The sequence below is a fragment of the Ascidiella aspersa genome, chromosome 6 (genome assembly GCF_963924565.1).
Source record: "Ascidiella aspersa chromosome 6, kaAscAspe10.2, whole genome shotgun sequence".
NCBI classification, from domain to species: Eukaryota; Metazoa; Chordata; class Ascidiacea; order Phlebobranchia; family Ascidiidae; genus Ascidiella; species Ascidiella aspersa.
Window position 1 is genome coordinate 29,990,065 of NC_139452.1, and position 10,730 is coordinate 30,000,794.

General features: G+C 36.2%; 1 protein-coding gene across 1 annotated transcript; it reads left to right on the top strand.

Moving 5' to 3' along the window:
• The first annotated feature begins 493 nt into the window (after window positions 1–493).
• On the top strand, window positions 494–9,795 carry LOC146141204 (1,4-alpha-glucan-branching enzyme-like). Its single transcript, XM_083392853.1, has 15 exons — window positions 494–603; window positions 999–1,165; window positions 1,562–1,671; window positions 2,124–2,252; window positions 3,063–3,289; window positions 3,769–3,972; window positions 4,070–4,185; window positions 4,849–4,976; window positions 5,284–5,382; window positions 6,034–6,144; window positions 6,450–6,612; window positions 6,888–7,075; window positions 8,206–8,336; window positions 8,795–8,912; window positions 9,112–9,795. The coding sequence occupies exons 1-15, from the start codon at window positions 494–496 to the stop codon at window positions 9,793–9,795; spliced, it is 2,685 nt and encodes an 894-aa protein (XP_083248979.1).
• Window positions 9,796–10,730: the final 935 nt, after the last annotated feature.

Genomic DNA, 10,730 nt, shown 5'->3' on the forward strand with positions numbered 1-10,730 from the left:
TAGAAATCGTAATAAGAAATTTATTTATTTTTGTAAGCTGTACTTAATAAAGTTAGATCTCAATTAAACAATCATTATCTAAGATGGATTGTAAACATTTCATTACAATGGGATAAATTGCGAACGTAATCCTTGATGTAGAAGGATAGGCTAAACTTAAAGCGAAATTTATTTCATAAATTGAAATTTATACTTAATTTTACGTCACTGAGAGTACAATCTCGATTAAACCATCATTATAGTAAGATGGGTTGTGAACATTTTATTACAATGGGCTACAATTTCAATCGTAATCCATAACAAGGAAGGATCGGCTAATCGTAATTGTTCCGGCCAGATTATCCGCGTGTAATTGCTCACATTAATCCAAACTTTCTCTCGCGCTTTCAAGTATAAAAGCAGCGAACATCGGGCTTGGAATCATCATTTGCATTTGCAAGCTTCAGCAACAACTACCTTCATCTACCTTTCACTCATCCGATCTACTTCAGTCATGGAAATCTTAAACAACAGCGAGATGGAACGGTGGGGAGTCCCCTGCATCGAGAAGCTCTTCTCTAATGATCCTCAACTTCGAAACCACGAGAAAGATATCAGGAAGAGGTAAGAGATTCAATATTAAAGATTTTTTAATAATATTAGAGCTGTATTGCTGTGGAAACAGTTTGGTGGCAATAACTACTCTTGTAACAGTAGCTTTTCCAATATTTTTCCGTTATAGGCAACGTCCATGTTAAGTAGTTAGGCCATTTAAAAGTGTATATCTTCGTCAAATAAAACGGCCGCAGAAAACTGGTGGACAACATTAGAAATATCAGAAACTGGTGAATAAACATATCGCAATTCAGTCCACATTTGCGAAATAAGTTGCTTAGTTCATGCTTTTCAACAAATCAAAATAACAAAAATATTTGTTAAAGAAACGAAATTGTTACATTTGTTTAATTAGGATTTGGAAGTATTACCTTTCCCACATTTGTTTTTTTCTTTATCTCTAGATATGGAATGTTCGAGAAAACGAAGATGTGTATTGACGAGCAAGAAGGACTGGATGTGTTCAGCGAGAGTTACAAGGAATACGGGCTGGTGGTCGGGCAAGACGGTGGTCTGATGTGTAGGGAGTGGGCGCCCAATGCAAAGGCTGTCTACATCAAGGGAGAGTTCAGTAAGAACAGTCTGTCGCAATGTTTATTTGTGTCATATCTAGAGATTTGGATCAACTATATGATTTCACTAACGAGAAGATAAATTGAGTAGGTCTTACTCTAAGTGCCCCTAAATTGGCCAATATATATGAAAGTTATTTTTCGGTCATGTAACAAAAATTTAAATTTAGCATCGCAAAATTATTTAAAATGACATGTTTCTTAAAGTAGAAATACCCTACACTAAACAAAAAAATCGAAATATAATCAACAAAAAAATAGCCTGTAATAAAAACCCTGTAATAAAAAGCCCGCTAGAATAATTCAAATGGTAAAGTAGTTGCATTTTTCTAAGTAGGTTTTTGTAAGGTAAGTGTATAATGTCGCTAAGATAACGTTGATGTACTTACTTCCAGACAACTGGGAACGTCTTCGATATGAGGAGGTTGGGTTTGGGAAGTGGCAGCTTTACATTCCCCCAAACAGCAACCGAACTTGCCCGATCAAACATCTCAGCGAAATAAAAGTAAAACACATTCAAACGTAACTTTAAACTAGAACAACGTTTGCCTGGTTAGGTTAATCGAATACACACATCCTAATGAACTAAGCGTGAAGCATGTTCGAACTGAACTCACTCTAAACTTAGAACACTGGGTTAGAATAACTCAAATTAGACATCTCAGTGAATTAAAGCTGAACTCAATTGAACACTGTTAAGTTAATCGCATTCTGGTGTTCTAACGATAGAGATTAATGACTAAACTGGTTACAATTAAAAATATATACAAGCTTATATAGCGTTTATTTATTCTGATTCTTCCAAAATAAAGCAAGTTATCTATTACCCAATAATGATAATGATTGTATGCTGTGATGTTGCTATCAATGATCGTTTATTCAAGTTCCTCGGTATTTCGACTAAAAAATTAAACAACTCTGCAACTTAGCAAAAACTTACCCTTTCATTGTTTCCAGCTTGTTATTGAGACCAAGGATAACCAGTATCTGGAGCGGGTATCCCCCTGGGCTGAATACGTCGTTCAAAGGGGAAACACCTTTAGGTGGTTATTCTGGAATACTCCAAGGAACCAAACTTGTCACGAGGCAAGTCAATGATTTCATTTGCTATAATGAACAATTTTGTCGACAAATAACATTACGACCATTGGCCGTTACACAGTTATAAGCACGTCATCTTAATTTTAACCTGAAAATCATATAAATGCTTTTATTTGGAAAACTCAAAGAGCATAACCTCTTCTCTACCAAAAAAATTAGAACAACTACCTTTACTCAGTCGCGTAAGGAAAATACTGAAACTTAAATTAATTCTCTGGTTGAGTTTTTAGTTTACTGCATAATTACACCATAAAGTAATCATTAGTTTACACAGGGGTTCTTAAACTTTCTTCACCGCGGACCCCTAAAATTATTTTTTGCTTCACGTGGACCCCTGTAGGCAAGAAATTATTAAAAATGACGTCATAAATTGACGTCACAATCAAATAGCATGTCAGAAATGTGCTGATGATTTAAGTAAACAGGAGTCTAACATTTAGTGGTAAAACGTTTTATTTTTAATTAAACTTAACGTACACTAATATTTCAATTTGGCCTTCATGGACCCCCTGAAATTAGTTCACGGACCCCCAAGGGGTACATGGACCCCAGTTTAAGAACCCCTGGTTTACACCAAAAAGTATTCTTTTGAAAAACACAAAACACATGTTTCCAATAATAATTTTTCGTTTGATATTTTTTAATAGCGAGTTTAAATCCTTTATAATGCTTTAAAAAAATTAAAAAAATCAACATTAACTAATTCTGTTGTTTTCACGTGTATTAGGCAACATATTGAACAAAGTTTCAATGCAACGTTTCCTTTCACATCAAAGTTTGTTATTTTCACTCCAGTTGGCGAGCCCCCGCCTCCCCAAGCCTTCTCGCCTTCGTATTTACGAAGCTCACATCGGGATCGGATCGAATCGTTGTGACGTTTCCAGCTACCGGCATTTCACCAGCGAGGTGCTTCCCCGCATCCGAGAGCAGGGCTACAACTGCGTGTTGTTGATGGCGATCATGGAACACCAGGACTACTCCAGCGCCGGATACCAGGTCTCAAACTACTTCGCTGCATCAAGGTAAAACGGAAACTGGGAAATTGCGTTTGTATTCGTTTTAGAATTTATTTAAAAGTAAAATACGAATAATAAATAAACTTTTAGATGGAGTTGCAGTTGGGTATTGGTTGTTAAAGAAAATGTCCCGCTGTAATGCTTAATGTAATTAAAAAAGTTCAATTGGTAAGAAAAAAACTTTAAGGATTTCCCAAAATGTTTATACATTTTAAGGATGCCGATGGAAAAACTTATATATAAGATTAACAAACAGAGTTCTCTTAACAATTCAGGGTGTACTATAGTGTTAAAACTCTTTATTTTAAATAAATTTTACATTTCCCAACAAAATACCAAATGTATAACAAGAAATTTCCTGAGCCAGAAAGAAAGCTTTTTTAGTTTCAAGCTTGATTCTTCTCTTACTATAGAGTTATTTAACGAAGGGTGATGTACTTTGTATGTCAAGCAGTTAGCATTTTTGAAACTAATTTTCTTCGCAGTCGTTTTGGAACTCCTGAGGATTTAAAGGAATTGATTAAAGTCGCCCACGAGATGGGATTGTACGTCATAATGGACGTCATGCATGGGCGAGCAAGCACGAGGGGAGGTCTTAACTTGTTTGATGGATCGGATGACTGCTTCTTCCGTCCGGACCACCAGGGTAGCGGTGAAGAGAACGGAGTAAAGAAGTTCGACCACAAAAAGTAGGGGGTTGTTTGTTTAAACTACTGCTTCTGTTTGGTATGAATTGAAAAGTCAACTTACCAGAAAAAATAACTTTTATTGTATTTTACCACTTAGGTGGGAGGTACTTCGATTTTTATTGTCTAACCTACGTCACTACATGGACCGGTTTCGCTTCGATGGTTTCAGGTTCAGTGGTGTGACGTCAATGATCTACCAAGGTCGTTCTGAAGGTGAGATGTCGTTCAAATCCTTGATGAATATACGGCATACTGAGACATATATTTAGTGTTCCTTTCAATATAGTCTCATGATCTTCAACTATACGGGTTCCAATTAATGACTTGCAATCAATTTATTATAAATTTACATAAGAATCGCTAATTGGGTACACTATGCACGGATCTGTAATGCAGCTTGATAATGAAGCTAATAATATTGCTAAATAATGGCCCAACTTTCGAAACAGACTGACAACTATTGCGTCCCATCTCTTATAAGTGATGCTTAATGTGCTTCTCAGTCACATCAACTAAAGATGATACAAGATCTTATCGAAACGTCTTAATCAGGATGCTGTCGATCTACTCGACCTTTTTGGCTTTGCAATTTATTATCAAGAATCGCTAATGTTTTCCATATATAGACTATGCAATCAAGAAAAAAAAATATTTTAGTAATTTTTACTTTTGCAAAATTCCATCAAAGATATATCACATCATTCTCGAAATCACCTTCTCAAACGTCAAAAGTTTATTGACTCTTACACTCCAGGAATCGCCGAACACTACAGGAATCGCCGTGCTATCCCTGAAATTGAACCCATGCATATACCAAGCTATACTAATTTTGTCTCACTAACCAGCCATGCTTAATCCCATCTCTTTGCATTTCAGATCGTCGCTTCACCGATGATTATCGCCAGTACTTTGGTCTGCACATGAACCTTGAAGCCCAGGCCTATCTGATGCTGGCCAACGATATGATTCATCGATATTATCCCAATGCAATCACTATCGCTGATGTAAGTAAAAATTGAAAAGCCTCTAAAAGTTTAATTGTTATAGGATAAGCGACCAACGCAATTAATTTAAAACTTAAGAGCCATGTGTGGTGGACTAACGATATTTAGTCGTTAAAAAGTGCTAGTAAGATCTTTCATAGATGTAGATCTTATAATTTTGACCATTTGTATGCTCGGATTAACACTATTTTAAAAAGTGAAAACATTTGTAATCAGTAAAGCCTTCATGTAGCACGATATAAAGAAATTGGTAACTTTCGTTTTAAATGGTTAGCTGAAGCTAATCGTGTTTTATTGTATTTTTCAGGAACATTCCGGATTCCCAAGCCTGACTCGACCAGTTCGTGAAGGTGGATTCGGTTTCAATTACAGAGTTGCTGATGACATACCAGAACAATGGATGAAGGTAGCATTATTGAACACCCCCGAGTACAAATCACCCAATTTAAGATTGTATATTAAACTTTACCGCTTATAACTGTGATAGTTGACTGAGCCATGAACGTGTATTATCACGCAAACAACGTCCGATCAGCACATCCACTTATGTAACCACTGAATTTCCGAGGTCATGAGATCGAATCACGCACCAAACTAGTTTTTTTTCAGTGACAACATGATATTTCCTAAATGCGATTTACTTTTATATTAACAGGACTAATACAAGCTTTTGCCATTATTACATTATATAAAGGTTTATTTTCAAAAGTGTGCTATTTTTGTCCACGAATGAAATTATGTTTATTTTGTTCCTTCATGGTTTTGAATATATTAAACTATTTTTGAATGACATGCAAACGCAAAAAAATAAATACTTGGAACGCTTTAAGCAAAATAAAGGCTTATAAAAGCTGTTGAAAGAAATTTTTTTTTAGATATGCCTCACAATCACGGTGGTTTAAACGTGTTCAACATGGTGTTGTCTGACGAGCAGAAAATGTATTTTTATCACGAGCGCGACAAAGCTCAAGCAACACCTGTCACTTTTATGTAGTCATTACATAATAATCTGTTTTCCAACAGAAACAGTAAATGAATTATCTAATGTTTTCACCAGATGTTGAGCGAATGTAGAGACGAGGATTGGAGCATGGAGAGAGTTTGTTCTATGATGTCACAAAGACGTCCATCTGAACGTTACGTCACATACCCAGAAAACCACAAGCAGGTAAAAATGCATAAGCCATCTGATTTTTTGTAGTAGATCTGGTTTGAAAAAATAGGTTACTTAACCATGATAAGGTAAATGAAGTCTAATCTAGATTTTTAGATAACTTGTTGGTTTTTTTTCATTTAGACAAGTTTAAAGATCGAGAAATTTCGTTGCAAACAATATAGTGGGGTGTTATTTATACCTGTCTGAACTTAAGTAGCCTTTTCAAATGTCTTGTTATTTTTATAACAACTTTACCTGTGAAAAATATTCTTTTAAATATTTGTGCAATACATGCAACGGTCTTTAATGTTCGGCAGAGCATGTATTTCAAGAAGCCTTTGGCTCTTCAGTTGATGGGTGGAGAGTTGATGATTGACAACCGACAGTTGTCAATCAAGCTCGATCGTGGCATGAGCTTGCACAAGATGATCAGACTCATCACTAATTCGTTCACCGGACAAGCCTACATGAACTTTATGGGTAAGTGGAAGAAGTTATAAGTGGTTCTAATATTCCAATGAATTTTACTTACAAAGTTAATTAAAATTCAAATTACAATATAGGAATACATACAAGCACCAATATACATTTTAAGTGTTTTACAGGTAGTCTCCTAATCTTAAAGTATTTCAAAAATAACCAACCCTCAAACTGCAATAAGTTTGATTACGTGCTCAATAACTCTTATCTAGTTAAAATGGCTTGTTATATTCATCAAGCCCTTCTGTATGTAAACAATCCCCACCCATTCACAGGCAACGAGTTTGGCCACCCGGGTTGGGTTGATCTCTCTTGCCCACAAAAGCACAACAAGCATGATCAGCTTTCAAGGAGAGATTTGCGACTGGCAGATGACAACTCGTTCACTTACAAGTTGCTCAACCGATTCGACGCAGCAATGAACAAACTCGAGCAGAGATTCGCCTGGCTTCAAGCGTCTCCTGTGAGTTTATATTGAGTATTTGGTCACAGTCTATTCGTTTTGCCAAGCTACTGATATACTACACTAGTGGTTTTCAAAACATCATTTTAAGGAAGCTGTAACTCTAGGGGCCACAGGAAGGTTTGAAGGTACCGCATAACTTCTCTTACTTTATAGCAGCCTTTCTTAACCTGGGGTAAATATACCCCCTGGGGGATATTTTTACCTTTACCCCCCTCGTTTTAGGGGGTAAATCCAAGGATATGTATTCAAGCTCTGAATATTCTGGTTTCATTTTCTTTAACTAACTTTTGCGAAGCGGCTTCTCTGCATTGCTAACTATCAAATATAAAGCACGAAACCGACTTCATGTTAAATCTGATATTCGTAAACGTAAGTCATTATCTCTAATTTCCCAGAGATGGCAATTTAATTAATTGCCAAAAAGCAAGGGCAGCCGTCGCACTGACTATAACTGGTGTGATTTGTTACTTTCGTTTTTTAATAAATGAGAACCACTTTATATATTGAGGGTAAATTTGATATCATTTTTGTTCAGAGGGTAAAACATACAAAAAAGGTTAAGAACCCCTGCTTTATAAGCTGAAGTTGGATTGGTCGGGAGAATATTTTTTTATTAAATGCTAATAAATCTTTTGGCAGCAAGTGCCCAGTATAGTTAGTACGAGTACCGAACTGAATATTAAACTATCTTCATTTTCGCTGCTTTTAACATTAAAGGGGTCCGCAAAGTTGTAAAGTTTGATAACCACTGTTCTACACGTCATACAAGTTTATCGAGCCACGGCACATTTTTTTGCGAATTTAAATATTCGAATAATAAATTTGATTAATATAGCGTTTTACGTTTTTATCAATGGTGTTTGTATAACGGATTTTGGTCTTTTTAAACGTTAACAAATTCGTGAAATGAAATATGTGCAAAGCTTAATATTCTTTTAACCTAATATGTTTTTCAAATCATATCAAAATGATTAATATAAAAATGTTGGATGTTATATTTGACACTAATATAAATAACTAATTTACATTAAAAACAACTTGACTATTCCGGAACAGGTACTTGTTGTATTGAACTGTTAAAAATTTAATTAAAAATATCACTCGCGTGTTCTACTAAATTCTCTCAGGCGTCTTTAAGCCGACAACACAACGACGATAAAGTGATAGTGTTCGAACGAGCTGGACTTGTCTTCATGTTCAACTTCCATCCAACAAAGAGCTACCCCGACTACAGGATCGGGATACAAAGACCTGGGAAGTAAGCAACTGTCGAGCTTCAAGTTTACTTTTAATTGTGATTTTATACAAAGCATAACTGCCACCTTAATTCACTTGTGCTTACGTGGATTTACAGAACATATGAACGCTAATGTAGTCTGGTGACAAACAAGTCTATTTGCACTTGTGACAAACAAGTCTATTTGCATCGTCTTTGCGCTTTTTAGTTTTACTTAAAAAAATAAAAATATTGCTTTAAAAGCAATAGTTTCCTTGAATCTCCTTTACCTTAATTATTTCTTTATAAACAACCAGCCTAAGTGTACAAAGCTTTGTTCTAAAAGAGAATATTTACCGCGTTAAATTCCGTTGCTACAACGTAAATCCACAGACAAAAACAGGGTATTGCAAGTATATATAGGATATTAAATTAATAGATGTTAAACTATGTAAGATATAGCTTGATGATATAAAGCTTGTTATTTTCTTACCCCCTAGATACAGGATCGTCCTTGACAGCGATGATAAGTTGTTTGGAGGTCATGGAAGAAACCAGTCTTCGGTTGAATTCCATTCCCAGTCGCAGGGATGCGACAATAGATCCTGCTCACTCATGGTAACAACATAACTAAACACTTTCTAACAAATAGCGACAGCAAAACTTATTCTTTTATAGGCCCAGTATCATAACTATTTCCATATATACAGCTCAGCGACAAAATAAGAAAATAGAGGCTGTACAATTTATGTTCCTTTAAATGTAAAGTATTGTAACTCTAAAAGTTTTTTTAACAAATTATTTCGTTCCACTTTAGGTTTATCTGCCATCTCGATGCGCCATTGTCATGGCAAGTGACACTTTAATTCACCGCAGTGGCAAGTCACATGGTAGTGGCAACTATTATGGTACAAACGACAACTCATATGGTGCCAGTGGCAATTCACATGGCGGCAGTGGCAACTCATATGGCACCAGTGGCAACTCATACGGCAGTGGCAACTCATACGGCAGTGGCAACTCATACGGCAGTGGCAACTCATACGGCAGTGGCAAGTCATATGGCACCAGTGGCAACTCATACGGCAGTGGCAACTTATACGGCAGTGGTAACTCATATGGTGCCAGTGGCAATTCACATGGCTGCAGTGGCAACTCATATGGCACCAGTGGCAACTCATATGGCACCAGTGGCAACTCATATGGCACCAGTGGCGACTCGTATGGCACCAGTGGCAACTCATATGGCACCAGTGGCAACTCATATGGTACAAGTGGCGACTCGTATGGCACCAGTGGCAACTCGTATGGCACCAGTGGCAATTCCTATGGTAGTGGCAACTCATATGGTACCAGTGGCAACTCGTATGGACCCAGTGGCAACTCGTATGGACCTAGTGGCAACTCATATGGCAGCAGTGGCAACTCGTATGGTACCAGCAGTCAAGATTGTGGAAATGATGGTCGATACAATACACACTTACACAAGGGAGGATATTAAAGAAACATAAATAAGATTATTGCTGTGTTGTCATGTGTTGTGTTAGTGTAGTTGTGTATTAGTCAGACAAGCCTTAAATATTTATGTCTTTATGTGTATTTATCTTTAGATCAAACGTGCTTTTGAATGGGCTTTTTAGAACATATATTTAAAAAAATAAATTCCGGAACCAATTTTGTTGCCTGGTGTTGTGTATGTTTTTGGCTGTGATCTGTACTTTAACAGAACATTTTATTACGGGTACTACTAAATAATGAGATATTTAATTCAATGCCAAGAAAAACAATTTAATAGCGATTCATACTGCTTAAGCAAAAATATTAAACGAAGGACAGCATATATTTCAACATATGGGCCGTCCTTTCGTGAAAACAAACAGCTTTATTTTTGGTAAAACTTTTTAAGGGAAACCAAGGTGATTGTTTTTTTATGTAGTTCGTTTATTTCTGTCATCAGACATACCGGTATCGAGTTATTTTTAAAAAACGTTACTTGCAAGCGCAACATTGGCACAAAGATGAAAAATGTTCGAGTTTCGTTTCTCTCATTGGATCGTCTCATGACGTCATATGTAAATAATCACCACAAAGATTTAAGTGGCGCGAATATGAAAGTAAAACAAATTTAGTTTTTACCCATGTTTGGTCTATGTTAGGTATGTTTTTAAATAAATGTTGTTTCTGATTGCTTAATGGTGTATTTTTTTTACTTCAAATTACGGTACTGGTCTCCATACTTAACACAACGAATAATATTTGAGTTAGGGTGTGGGTTAGCGTTTGGGTTTAGATTAAAGGAATGAGCTGGTCCCCGAAGTCTAAGGTTTGGTAAACTGCTATAGAATTAAATTGCAACTAAGAATTACCTTCTTTTTGCGCTATTTTTAAGGTGCCGGTTAGTGTTAAGATGAGGCCTGAGGGTAGGTCAAGTATAAT

What these genes read in the sequence shown, in the direction of transcription:
- LOC146141204 (XM_083392853.1), top strand. Translation starts at nt 494, where the DNA reads ATGGAAATCTTAAACAACAGCGAGATGGAACGGTGGGGAGTCCCCTGC. An exon ending in ATGCAATCACTATCGCTGAT is followed by an intron (nt 4,977 to 5,283) that starts GTAAGTAAAAAT and finishes TGTATTTTTCAG; the next exon opens with GAACATTCCGGATTCCCAAG. An exon ending in ATAGATCCTGCTCACTCATG is followed by an intron (nt 8,913 to 9,111) that starts GTAACAACATAA and finishes GTTCCACTTTAG; the next exon opens with GTTTATCTGCCATCTCGATG.